Genomic DNA, 14571 nt, shown 5'->3' with positions numbered 1-14571 from the left:
GATGATCCCCTCTTCTTATAGGTGATGGAGGGTGATGCCTGCTTCTTGGGAGCGATTGGAAATGTGTGTAAGATTTCTGCTTGGCACAGACAGTACGGGTGTGGAGCACTGACTGACTGGGTTACTGCGTTGATCAGTGTTAGGAACCTGGAGCGGCCTGCAGCGGGCTGGGCGGTCCCGTGCATCTAGGCACTGCCTCCCGTCTTGCCTCCTCTTGCTCCACCCCAAGTGCTCAAAACGATCTTTAACATTCTGTGTAACTCTCACGTTTATGCTGCCCTTTAGTTTTCGGGCCTTTTTTTGTCTCCCTTACCTCATGGCTCCTCACTGAAACTTGAGGAATGTGGAAGCATACATAGGCTGTTGACAGCTGAGCCTTTGAGGGGCCCGGCCAGAGTCGACAAGCTCTTGAGTGGCAGGGCCATTGCTGGGACTGACTCTCCTGCTGCCGCTCCGGGCCCTTGCTCCTTCTCCTCCTGCGTCTCTGGGTGGCTGACTCGGGAGAGCCTGGGTCTCCAGCTGAACTCCTGCAGGGGCACTGAGCTTACGCTGATGAATTTGCTCCACCTGACAGCACGTTTTCACGGCTGCCGCATGACAGTGTCAGCTGGGGTGTGATCTGTCCTGTTGGACACCTGGATTGCTCCTCCATGGGTGACCGCTGAGCAGGCGATAATTAACCCCTGGTGGATTCCCGCATGTGTGCTCTGAGTGCAGAGCCAGCAGGTGTTTTCAGGCAGACGCGTTCTTCGTTTTCCCGTCCCTGCACACTTGATGTGCCCCGTCTTTGCGTACGTGGGCCACTTTTAGGTGGGCATAGAGTATGATCTATAGAAGTGCTCTGGATACCAAACTTTCTGCCCTGGAGATTACAGCCCTTTAAATTCTCAGAGTAGACAAGTGACTATGTAATATTAATTAGATGGCTGACCAAAGATTCTCCTGCCTAAAAATATCTGTCTCCCTGGCCTATCGCTTTATTTAGAGTGTTACCCTACTTCTCAGCTGTGACTCAAACTATTAAAATATACATATTATCTGAGAGAGAAAGTGTCATATATGTCACAGCTTTAAAATGCAACTCGAATCTACTGTCTAACGATTCCTACCACCGCGGCCTGTGTGCAGGGACTCATACTCCGTCTGGGTCACTGCTGCAGCCTCTGAACCGGCCTCAGTCTTGCCTTTCTCTATTTAGCTCCCAAGCCCCTCCTCTGTGCTGCTGGGGAGGAGGGGCTGTTTGTGCATGTTTGCTTTCAGGTAAATGATTTCAGAGTGTTAAAATGCTGATGGGAGGGAGCCAGCTGGGGGAGAGAGGCTGACAGCTTGGGAGGGGTTTGGGACACAGGGGAAGGGGATAACTGGTAGAGCAGAATCCTGGATATGAGGGTAGGATCCAGAAATATACGTCCGAGAAGGGAGTATTCTCCAGTTGCTGGAGGAGGGGAGGGGAAGAGCTAGGTGCGGATGCTGCAGGAAGGTTGGTGGCTAGGTAGCAGGAATGAACTGTTGCAGGCCTCTGCCCTCAATTGCTAAGATTCCTATCATCTTAGCACACGGTGGATACTGACATGTTGGATGAATGACACATGGGTTTTGTAACATCTCACAATGTAGATGTGCCCAGGGAAGTCCCTGGGATAGGAATAATCACATGTACTTGAGGAGAAGAAAGCTTGACGCTGAACCGGCCGTGTGCGCTGTGAGATAACTGATGTAAGGGTGGGGTGGGAGGTGGGAGGAGATGTCTGTCTCTTGAGGGACAGATGACTCAGGGGGTGGCAGTGGGGCAGCAGCATTCTCCAAAGAGTCTGTGGCAGGTGAACTTGGTGAGCCGGAGTGTGGTGTTGAAGATGGAGTCATCAGTGTAGTATCCCTGTGGATCTGTCACTTCTGCCCTGGTCGGGGGGCCACACACTGTCTCACCAGGTTCCCTTGTGCTTGTCACACGTCGAGTAGAGAGACCAGGAGACAGAGTCAGACCTTGACAGCTGCATGGTGCTTAGGTCTAACTCATTTATTTTACCAAAGAGGAAATTGAATGCCAAGGAGGAGAGGGGAGCAGCGTCAGCATCAGGCAGGAACTTGTTAGAAGGTGCATCTCAAAATCTTTGCATTCCCAAAGGACAGTATTGGACTGTTAAGGGCAATAAAATGCAGAGTATGAGAATGCCATTTAGTCTTCTGGTAAACTTCAGTTTTAAAGCCTGAAAATTTATATACCAACGTTGTGGCTTACACTGTAATGTTTTCCAGTGGAGAGAACCTTGCCCCATATCCTAGCGGTCTCTGAAACCTGCCTCCCACCTCTACCAACACACTCAGTGGTGATTCTGATTGGCTTTTGGGAAATACAGTGGGACTGTTGTAAGCATGGTTTCCTCGGAAAGTCGTCATTAGTGCTGCATGAAGAGGCATGATTTTGCAATCAGGCAAAGAAAAGAAAAACGTTTTAAAAAGAGAATCAGGGGATCTTAACCATTTTTGTTCTATGTAAAACATATAAATGTATCAAATTAATATGTACAAAGGACTGATTATATTGAAATGATCGAAATGTTTTAGGATTTTGTGATAAAGGGAGAATATAAGGCATTGTTAATTCGTTAGTGGCAGATCTGATAATAACCATCACTTTGACATAGTGATGAGTGTAAATATTTAATGAAACCTGAGAAAACTAATATTATTATGGTATCAGAGTCACAGCTTTTGTTAGTTTTTGCTTTTTGTGAGGCTATATTCTTAATTGAAGGAAATGTTAAAGTTGTTAGAACTTAATAAAATTAAAGCTGTGCTTTTTACTGCATTTAAGTTCATGGATTCCCCTGAATTCTGTTCATGGTCCTGTTGGGAATTCATGGGCCCCAGGTGAAGAACACCAGAGGTAGGAGGTAGCGTGGAGCTGTGTATTCCCCCCCTGCAGGCGTTAGCGGGCAGCAGCATGCTGTTTGTTGTGCATGTGCATCTGTGTGCTTCCAACACCGACTCTGACCAGTAGGCACTGTCATTTCAGCTGTGTAGATGGCAACAATGTACATCCAATTAATGAGAAAATGCCACTTTGACTTCCAGGTGGTTTATCATAAACCATTAGCTGGAGCTTAGACTTAAATGTAAAGGCTCCTATTGTCTGCAGCCAGGAAGAATGGCTAATAAATTCACAAATTCAGGATTGTTTAGCCTCTTAAAGCTCATCCTTAAGTTCAGTGTTACATGGTATTAGTCTAGAATTGACCATGAATTAGTTACAAAGTATTTGAATTTCTACAAGTACCTGAACATATTTATATGGTGACCCATTTAATTAAGCTGTTGAGCAGGGGTTCTTAACCCTAGCAGAACTAACGTTGTAGCAGAACAGTAGAATTACTTGTGGAATTAAAATATATCTATACATCTGCCATCCCCCCCCCCAATTGTGATTAGTTGGTCTGTTGTGGAATCCAGCAGGGGGAGTTTCATAAGCTCCACCAGTGTTTCTACTGGACAGTCCAGGTTGGTGAACAAATGATTCTTAGCAAATTGTTGCCAGAGGCCAGGACTTGTCTGTTGGGATCTGAGAGCCCTGAACTTCACCTTCTTCCCTGAGCACTGCTTGTGCTTCCCCACCCTTTGTGCAGCCTGATGCCTATGCCTGGAATGGTCTCTTGGGATAGATCATGAAGGGCCTGGAATGCTGAAGACATTGACAACATGGCAGAGGCCACGGTGTCTCGTGAGAGGGTGCTCAGAGGACCTACCTGTGGTCAAATGAGTGTTTTGGAAATACCTCTTCAGAGTTAGGAAAATGGATTGAGTAGGGCCTAAAATAGACACAGGAGGACCAGTTATGATGCTGTGGAAGGATCCAGGAGAGAAAGGGTGAGGGACAGAACGTAACGGATGGATTGGAATAAGAATCCAGGCAGTACAGTCAACTTTGCCTGACGGCATAAGGAACAGAAGGGAGTCAAGGGCTGTTCGCAAGTTCCCCTCTCATTGCTGTGTGGGTGCCGAGCCACCCGCTTGGGGAGGAGCGGATTGGAGGGGAGCTGGGGAGCTTGGCTCTGGGCATGTGTGTAGGCTTGGTGGGGTGGTGGGGGGAGCTGCTGTGCAACCTCTATGTGCCGTTGTCCGGGGACAGTTGTGCATATGCGCTTGGCTCTTGGGAGAGAGCTGGGTTGGGAGATAGATCTGAGTGTGGACCGCTCTGGGGTGGCAGTTACAGTCATAAGTGAAGATGAGCTCACCTTGGAGGCAACCTGGAAAGCGAGAGGAGATGCTGAAATTGACTCGCAGGGATGCCCTTATATTTAAAGGATGAATGGATGAAGCAGCATCTGTGAGAGAAACAGTAGAAGATCTTGTATCTCCCTGGTAGTTGGCAGAGACAGTGCAGTGCAGAGAGAGAGGACGGGCTTTAGACGAGGTGCTAGTACCAGCTGGCCCACTGACCAACGAACGAGAAGCCTTTTTACCTGAATTTACTCGAATGTGTTCCTTCAATTGCAAAACAGTTTCCAAAACCAAATGAAATGGAGTTTGAAAGTGTCTATTTGGTGCTATGGAGTACAAATATATGTGCATATCATAGTTGACTCCCAGCTAATGATAACATTGACCAAAATGATTCTGTAAAATATAAAATCACTGGAAACATTTGCCTCTGTTGCTCACCCTCACCTAAACCAGCAGATCTCTGTGTTCCAACGTGTATTTTCGAAATGAGCAGGTAACTGCAGTTAATGTGGACTGTATCACACACTCAGCTATAACCTCATCTGGACTTACAGAACTCAGGAATAGCAGGCACTCTTAGCGATCATCTTCCAGCCCTTTGTTTTAAGAGCAGAGAAGCCAGCACATTCCCATTCACACAGAGGAGCTCCCCGCCCCTACCCATTTTCAGTCTCACTCTGCCCTGCTTATCTCCCAGTGAGGGGTGGGCCTGGTTGAGTTCCCAGAGGTTCTTTCTGTGATGTTTCACATCTGAGAGGAGACCAGCCTCTCTCGAGATCAGCGAGTAAGTGGAAGGAGACGGATTCATTTTGCTGCTACCTGTATCACACTACACCTGGGAGGTTTATAAATAGAACTTAGCACTCGGAGGACCACTGTGAAACTGAGGTAGAAAAATGATACTTGGGTATGAAATGCACCAAGTACTTAGCTCCTGCACTGTCAGAAGGTTCAGTTTCATCTTACTGAGTAGGCACTTAGGACTCTGACTGCTAAATACCAATTAACCAGTTTTTCATGAATATTTATGGCAGCCTTCCTGAATGGCTTGTGTTCGGGGCTGCGGGTGCGGCAGTGCAGAACATCCGTGCCTGATGGCAGAGGCGCTCTGCCTCCCTCACGCCTGGAAGCCAGGGCCTGCCTGGGCCCTGGGCAGGGAGGATGCCTCACAGAGGTGCTGTCCCATTAGGTGCCCTGGGCATATCTCTTACTTCCCACTTCGAGCCTGGCTTTCTTGTTGGCAGGGTTCATGGGCTGTCTTGCTTGGAGCTCCTGGCCCAGCCTCTTCTCACAGCAGAACTGTTCTTTCTAGTGCCCCCAACCTTGGGAGGAAATCTTTAACTTTAGACTCACTGTAATTGTGTGGCTCTGTTTAGAGCCCCAAACTGCCTCACTGTGATTTTCTGTATCCTTCTCACCTAACTTTACCCCTATCCTAACCTGTCTCTGTTCCCCGGCCTTGCTTTGCCCTCCCCACAGAACCCAGTTTTATTTCCCCCAGGGTGATTCTGCCCTCTGTCTGACTTTACCTGTCTTTTCCCACTCTAACGGGGTTTTGATAGCATTTTGTATTAATATAGTTGTGTTTGTATCACTAAGCATCATGTTTCTTTTTGCTTGTTTAGTTTCTAAAGAAAGTGTCATAGTGTATGTAGTATTGCCTTTTTTTTTTTTTAAGTAAGCATTGCTTCTAAGATTCATTTTAATTATTTTCCCAGCCTTGCTCCCAATTATTAACTCTGTCCATGGTACTGACACAAATATCTTTGTTGAACAGAAAGTGGTTGTTTTTTTTTTAATTGAAGTATAGCCAGTTACAGTGTGTCCATTTCTGGTGTACAGCATAATGTCCCAGTCATGCATATGCATATACACACACACACACACACACACACACACACTTATATTCATTTTCATATTCTTTTTATTACAAGATATTGAATATAGTTCCCTGTGTTATACAGAAGAAATTTGTTTTTTGTCTGTTTTTATATATAGTGGTTAACATTTGCAAATCTCATACTCCCAGATTTATCCTTTCCCACCCTTGAACAGAAGTCTTAATTAAAATTTCTTTGTATCCCCATTCTTTAGCACAGTCCTTAAAAAAAAAAAAACAGTAGATGATCTATGTTGTAATGATGGTGTTGAAAATACAATTAGAGGCTAGACGGACATAGACAAGCAAGAAACAGTAGATTGATTATCCCATTAGTGAATAGAATATATTCTACTGACACACCTAAATTTTCAGATGATTTGTTACCAGAGAAGGAAACAATGGAGGGACTTAATGATGTGTTCAGAGACAAGGCATCCTTCCTCCTGTGCCTTAGCCAGGCTTTCTCTCCCTCCTGTTTTGCAGCTTCACTGTGTTTTGGGGTCTTCAGTGCATGTTGTTCCTGCCTCTTCATCCTCTCTCAGGGAGTGTCCAGCTCAGGGAAATAGAGCTGCAACTGTCTGAGGCTTGGAGCCCCTGCAGTCAGCCCCCTTCCCATGGGCAAGATGGGGAGACTGAACTTAGGGCAAGAACCACCAAGTTTGATCTACAGGCAGTAAATCACACACCTCTAGGGAGCACCAGACCCTGGGCTCAGCCTCTGTGGACCATCATACACAATAGCCCTAGCTAGGACTCTATTCTTGACACAGTCCAGGTGCTGGCCTGCCCATCCAAGCCCTGAGTCTGAGATTAGCCATCATGGGACTTCTGTTCTAGTGGGGAGGACAAGGGTAGAAGGAATACTGCATGGGTGAGTAAAATATTATTAAGTTGTATGTGAATGCTGTGAAGTTAGGTTAGTTAGGAAAGGGCTTCTGAAGAAGTGATATTTTAGCTGAGGAGGTGATGTTAAGTCAGCTAGCACTGAGGATGCCTGATTCGTGTCTAATATCTTATACCGAGGCTGGATTTGTTAGAGGGATTCACTAATGGATGCTTAGTTACACACGAAGGGGCTGTGATGCTGATAGAGATGTCACAACACAGCCCAGTGGCAAATTGTACAGGGGCAGGGAAGCCTGTGTTCTAGTTTGTGCTTGGTGTCTCACTAGCTGAGAACTCTGGGAATATCACTTGGCCTTTCCAGACTTTAGTTTTATCCTCTTTAAAATGAGAAGGCTGGTACCCAATAGTCTTATGAGTCCTAAGCAAAGGATAACATGGCCAAGAGTTTTGTACACCATTCGAACATGATGTAAACCAGTGGTATTAATTAATTACACTGAAAAGCAGTAATGTGTGAGCTGCCATAAGGCAGAATATGATTGAATACCAGGCATTAAGAGTCATGTGGTCAGAGAAGGGAAGTTTGAACTGGGATAGCTTCAGGCAGCTGTGAAGGAGGAAGGAATAAAGGAATAAAGCCCTGTGTGGCTTGAACGTAGTGAACAAAGAGCAGAGTGGCACGTGATGAAGCTAGAAGGAGAGGTGCTGGCTCATGGAGGGTACTAGACATGACCCTGGAGCTGGGGTCTTAGAGGGCAGACTGGACAGCTTAAAGCTGGGGAGAGGTATGATCCAATGTTCACTACAAAAGATCACGTAAGAAGGATGTATTGCAGGAAGATGACAGTGAGGGTTAGAAAGCTGCTGTTGTAATACTTGTCAGAGATGATGGTGGCTGGGACTAAGAGGTACGGAGAAGGGAGCAGACTATGTTGGGAGATGAATTCAACTGGATGTGCCGGCTTGAGGGATGGGGAGCAATCCACAGTGACTGCAGGGTTTCTGGCTGAAGTCGGTGAGTGGAGGCTGGTGCCACTTACACAGAGAAGGCATTGACGGGTGGGGGAAACGGGAAGGGACAGGGAGAGTCTTTGGCGCCAGGAACCCTGCAGTGCAGGTTCAAGGTTAAAGCAATTGCCTGCCCTCTGGGAGCTGTTGGGTCGATGACAGATGTGTGGATGGACTGTGGTGGTTAGAACAGGGGGTTGCGTCTTTTTACAGATTGAAGGTTTGTGGCAGTGTTGCTCAACCTCTGTGTTGAGCAAGTCTTTGGGCACCGTTTTTCCAACAGCATTTGCTCACTTTATGTGTCTATGTCACATACTGGTAATTGTCACAGTATTTCAAACCTTTTTTAAAAATATTTTTTTAACATTTTTTATTGAGTTATAATCACTTTACAATGTGTCAAATTCCAGTGTAGAGCACAATTTTTCAGTTATACATGAACATATATATATTCATTGTCACATTTTTCTCTCTGTGAGCTACCATAAGATCTTGTATATATTTCCCTGTGCTATTCGGTGTAATCTTGTTTATCTGTTCTACATTTTGAACTCCCAGTCTGTCCCTTCCCACCCCCCGCCCCCTTGGCAACCACAAGTTTGTATTCTATGTCTATGAGTCTGTTTCTGATTTGTATTTTTGTTTTGTTTATACTCCACATATGAGTGATCTCATATATTTTTCTTTCTCTTTCTGGCTTATCACTTAGAATGACATTCTCCAAGAATATCCATGTTGCTGCAAATGGCGTTATGTTGTTGGTTTTTATGGCTGAATAGTATTCCATTGTATAAATGTACCACTTTTTCTTTATCCAGTCATCTGTTGATGGATATTTAGGCTGTTTCCATGTCTTGGCTATTGTAAATAGTGCTACTCAGAACATTGGGGTGCAGGTGTCATTTTATTTCAAACTTTTTCACAATTATTATGTTTGTTATGGTGGTCTGTGATCTTTGATGTTACCATTGAAATTGTTTTGGGGTGCTACGAACCATGCCCAAGTAAAAGGGTGAACTTAATAAATGTTTTGTGTGTTCTGACTGCTCTGCTGTTGAGCTGTTCCCCCATCTCTCTCCCTCTTCTCTGACCTCCCTGTTTTCTGAGACACAACATTGAAATTAAGCCAATTAATAACCCTACAATGGCTGCTAAGTATTCAAGTGTAAGGAAGAGTCAATTGATGCAGCAAACTTCATTGTTGTCTTATTTTAAGAAACTGCCACAGCCACCCCAGCCTTTAGCAACCACCACCCTGGTCAGTCAGCAGCAAGACCCCCCAGAAGCAAAAAGGTTACAACTGGCTGAAGGCTCAGATGATGGTTAGCATCTTTTTGCAATAAAGTATTTTAAAATTAAGATGTGTACCTTTTTTTAGACATAATGCTACTGTACACTTAATAGACTACAACATAGAGTAAACATAACTCATATGCACTGGAAAACCAAAAAATTCATGTGACTGGCCATATCGCAATCTTGGGTTACTCACTTTATTGTGGTGGTGTGGAAACCAACCCACAATGCAGTATCTCCAAGTTATGCCTGTGAAGGGAACCTCACTGGGCTCAAAACAAAAGGATTTATTGAACAGCAAATGGGCCCAAGCTGTCAGCTAAGTCATGTCTATAATTGGGTGAGTGGGTGGAGCCATACTTTGGTTGTGTTTTTGAAGGACATCGGGTAGCATTTCATACTTAGAAATATCTCCCTCACAACCAGTGCTGAGTAACTGAAATTTGAAACTGAGAGCTTTTCCCCACTCGTACTTCCTGTTACGATTTCGGTCACAGAATCATCAAATGTCAGAGATAGATTAGATCACTGGGGGAGTCCGAGTCACAGCCTTGTACTTGACAAGATGAAAAGACAGAAGCTCAAAGAAAAGAAGTGACCCAAAGTCACACAGCAAGTAAAATGAACGCATAGGGCCTGACATCAATATGAGGTGAAATGTGACAATGTCTTAGAAGTGATTCAGAGCAAATGATGTGACACTTAAGGAGGCAAAGAAAGAATGGCCCGCTGTGGGCTGTGGACACAGGTAGGACCTCAGTAGAAGGGTGTTTGTTGATGGTGATTTCAGGCAGAGGGAAAACCATAAATGGCGGTGGTGGGAATGTGTGTGGTTTCAGGGACTGAGAAGTGGCCCGTTTTGGCTGGACTACAATACCATCATCTTATAAGAAGCATAGAGATCATTTCATATAGTCTTGCAGCCAAGTCTGTAAGAGGGGGGGATCCTCTGTAATGTGCTTATGGCTTACAAAGAACCCGCTGATGGCAGAACCAGGACTCAGAAGATCCTCAGCCCAAAAGCCCGGTGCTCTGTTCTTAGCACCAGTGTTTGCCCACACTCATTTTAGCTTAGGGGATGTGCGTTGTGGGGGATTTCAACTGTTCAACTAAGGAGTTTGGACTTGATCAATAAGCAAGGAGTAGTGAACTTTTTTTGAGTGGAGAGAGCATGGTTAGTGCTGTGCTTCAGACATTTAATCTGGCAGGAGCGTTAGGGTGAACTGAGACCTAGGTACCCACGTCAGGGTGACCGCATAGGAGAGCATGAGCATAGCTGGGGATCAAAGTCATAAGAGACACTGGACTGAGATAACCTGAGAGTCGAAGAAGTTAGTCGCCTTGTCCAAAGTCACATAGCTAACCAGTGCACGTGAGGGTCACAGTCAAGTTTGCCTTCACTTCCCATTTTCTGGTTTGTGTTCTCTGAATTGAGAGAAAAGCTGATGTGTGCAGAGCAGAGTGAGAATACTATTGCATATCAGCCTGTAAGGCCAGCTCGTGGGCTGTTAGAAATAGTGTATGTACGCGTCACGTGCCCGCCCTGAAGTAGCCGAGGAAGAGGGCTGGGCAGGCGTGCGGCACTGCAGCAGAGTGCAATGAAAGTCATCAGTTTTTTCAAATGTTTTCAATTGGTCCAAGTCAGGGAAATTGTTAAAAGGTCCTTGTTGGTCTAAGAAGAGTTGAATTTACCTGACTTGAGTCTTCTTATCAACACCAGGCTGAATACCCATCAAATTAGGCAGGAGTCAGCACCAGTGGTCATTGCCCACACTTCCTCACGCCCAGGAGCCTCGAATGTAAAGATTGTTAAAGCTTTGAGACACTAATCTATAAAGAAAAAAAAATATATATATATATATGTATGTATGTATATGTATAACTGAATCACTTTTCTGTACACCTGAAACTAACATTGTAAATCAACTACACTTCAATAAAAAAAAGTTTTTAAGCTCCAAAAAAAATTGGGGAATATTTATAACTCCTGTCAGAGCTTGGTCATGTATATACATTTTCATCAGAATGCCAAAATGTGCCTCCGTGTCCTGCCAGCTTTTTGTTTCCCTGCCTTGATTCCCTCTCTTTCTCAGATCCTGACACTTTGTTGTCACGTAAGCTAGGCCTGCCTCTCTGACTTTCTGGCCACTGACATTTGGAATAGCCTGCTTGCACCTCAAACTTCTCTGCCTCTTGTATGAGTCATTCCTTCTCCTTTTCAGTCACTTCCCAGTGATGCACAGGGCAGTTGCCATCTTGACACTGCAAGTAAAAAGTGGCAGGTGTCACCCATCTGTGCTTTCTCTTCTGTGCTGGATGTAATATGTTATCTGGTCTTCTTGCAGTCCAGTCCCTGGGCGCCGTGTTGCCACAGGAGCCTGGCGGTGCTCACCTCCCCCCTCCCCCTGCCAACCTCCCCTGACCAGCAACGATCTGATTAACTCTCTCCTGGTGTCTGTGTGTTGCTCCCAGGGATCCTGATTAAGTTCTTCGGACAGTGTATATCTCTCCATTTGATACGGTTCTCTGCGGAGGACTAAGCCTTAGACACAACCTGTGCTCGTCCAGTTTAGGTTACACATACAGACTCTGGGCAAAACTGCAAACTTTTGGGTATGGCTCCTGCAATTTAGCTCTCCTTGTTGCAGATTCAGGTAGTTTTAAAAATGGCATCAGACTTAGGTCTCCTTCAGATGTCTAGAGCCCTGCTTGTTAGACTCTTAGTCACTTAGGATGATTGTGCTTCTAAGCAGTTGTCCAAGGAGTTGATTAGGAGGGTGTTGAGAAGAGGGGGGGTGACACATGTCCTGGTCCCCAGGGTCCAGTGGATGTTGTACAAAGCAGATAAATGAGAATGGGAGATACAAGCACCCACAGCCTTCTTTAGAGGCTACCTTTCAATGTAAAGATTTCACAGGAACAAGGAGAGGAGAAACAGGCACTCAGGTGATGGTGGAATCCTAGCCCTACAGTGCTCTCAGAAAGCCGCTTCTCAGCCCATCCTCCAAATACTAGGTGGGATGGGTGGAATAGCCAACTGGAAAGATCTATTTATTTTTCAGCTGCATTTTCTCATTAGTGTCTACTAGCCACCTGCATTCACTCAAGTCCATCCCCACGTAAAGACTGTGTGTGAGCTGAGACCACACAGCTCTTTGCTGACCTTGAGGAACAGCTGGAGGTTAAGGTTTCTTCAGCCCAGCTAATGCACCTGACACTCCCCCTGTACCCCCACTTTCAGACTGGTTTTTGTCTGTCTGTCTAGTCCATCTCTAGTTGACGTCAGTGTCATCACACCACTTTTTCATTGTCTTGGCTGTTCATTCGTTCACCTGTGCTAATAAGCCAGTCTGTCTGTGTTGCTAGTTGCCGAGGTGAGGCAGGCAGCCCATGGTGGCCTCCTGTCCTTTCTTCTGTAACTGGCCCTGCCCAGAAAGCCACGGCAGCTGGTGTTGGCGCACTGGGCTGGTGCCAGGAGACCTGTGTTCTAAACCTGCTGTCACACTTCTCAGATTATTCACGTGGAAGGAAGAGGGCTGGTGGATCCCGAAGTTGCTTCTACTCCAGCATTATATCTTGGGTGTATTCTTTGTGCCAGGCACTGTTAGAGGCGCTGGAGGTTGAAAGCAAAGTGCCAGCCCACCTGGCAGTGGACTTGTGAACTGGAGGGAGATGGCTGAGTGCAGCCCTCACAAGTAATTCATTTCCCAAACTCCAGGCCCAAATGTTTGTTCCTACTCCCTGCTTGAACATCCATGTTCCCTGGAGGCTGTTCTTTCCATTACTTGTCTGTCTTCATACTCTGTTTAAAGGGATAAATATGGATACATTTTATCTGGTATAGAGTATCTTCTTTCTGCCTTCCATTTGGTCTGACTGAACTCCCTCTTACTGCAACTGGTAGCTGTTGTATCTAATTTCTGAGAAACTTGAGGCACGATCAGCCTGGTGGTGAGTAGCATGCCCTTTTTGACACATCTACATGAACAAAAATGTTCAAACTGCGTCTGCTGGCATCTAGGCTCCAGTACAAGAGGAGAAGAAAAGATCTTTGTTTATGAAGAAAGTGTAACTTACACAGTGGCACAAGACGGGCGTGTAACAGAAAGGTGAGATGGCATAGCTGAAAGTGCATGGATGTAAGTTCTCAGGGGATGTATAGATAAGAAAGTGAGCTGGGGTGGAGGGGGGTTACTGCATCCAGAGAGAACTTGGGGGAGTAACCCAACGCCTACATCCCCCTTCCTGTGAGTCATTAAATAAGGTACCTGCCGTTTGTAAGCCCTTCTCAGAGCCCCATCTTTCTCCCTCTTTCAGATCTAGTGCAAGCGTTTGAAGAGGGTGGCCTATTTTTATGCTGTCCCTCACATTTATTCCTAGAGAACGGAGGGGTGCTCCTGATGGGGCTCAGGCCCTTGTCAACAGAGTCCTTGGAAGGCAGTAGAGCACCCCCATGGCCAGCGACTGACCGGAGCTTTTTCCTTTGCAGAGATGAGAAGAACCAGTCCATCATAGTCAGCGGGGAGTCCGGAGCCGGCAAGACTGTGTCAGCCAAGTACGCCATGCGCTATTTCGCCACGGTTAGTGGCTCAGCCGGTGACACCAACATTGAAGAGAGGGTCCTGGCATCCAGTCCCATCATGGAGGTAAAGCTGTCCAAATGTCCTTGGCCTTCTTGGCTGGAGTTCCTTCTGCTGGCAGTAAGACTGCTGAGCATCCAGCCTTGCGTGGCTGATCGTAAGAATTCTTGGAAACAGCTCACGTGGTGAGCATTCACGCCTCTCCCTGAGAACACATTGTCCACTGCTGAGGAAAAAATTATAAAGGTGCCCCTAAAACCACAGATTTGGGAATATTTTGAGCTGGTAGCCCAGGTTCCCAATATTGGGTAGAATGTCCACGTCACGTTTTCCTTGTGCCTTGACTCTGCTGACTAGTGTAGTGACAGCCGTCCCCATCTGCTGCCGTCTCTGCTGCGTTCCCTCCCCACTGCCAATCTGTGTCCGCACATCAGTGCTTCACCAAACCATCCGAAGCTCTGAAGGCCCACTGAATCAGGAGGGCAATTTTCATGGTGATGGGGAGGCCTAGGTAAAAGATTCCCTTTTTTCCCCAAAAAATATTTGGATATTTTATCTTTTGCAGGAAGATAGAGTTAAAAGCTGTGTGACAACATAGAATCTGTTGAAGATCCTCAGAAAATGTTACCTATGTTGGCATGAACTGGCCAGGGCAGGTTTTGTCTGTATCTTCTCCAGCCCTGACCCTCACATCCCTGGCCCAGTGGCCTCAGAGCAGTCAGTACAAGTGCAGGGTCA

The 14571-nt window shown here is 46.0% G+C and overlaps 1 protein-coding gene across 1 annotated transcript in view; it reads left to right on the top strand.

Annotated features, from left to right (window-relative positions):
• MYO5B (myosin VB) overlaps positions 1-14571 on the top strand; it is a 233138-nt gene that overhangs the window by 91132 nt on the left and 127435 nt on the right. Inside the window, 1 exon segment of the mRNA XM_006177898.3 lies at positions 13743-13899. Coding sequence (XP_006177960.3) covers positions 13743-13899 — 157 coding nt within the window.

The sequence above is a fragment of the Camelus ferus genome, chromosome 30, assembly GCF_009834535.1.
Source record: "Camelus ferus isolate YT-003-E chromosome 30, BCGSAC_Cfer_1.0, whole genome shotgun sequence".
Classification (NCBI taxonomy): Eukaryota; Metazoa; Chordata; class Mammalia; order Artiodactyla; family Camelidae; genus Camelus; species Camelus ferus.
The sequence above is the reverse complement of the archived record's forward strand: the minus strand, read 5'-3'. Positions and strand labels throughout refer to the sequence as shown.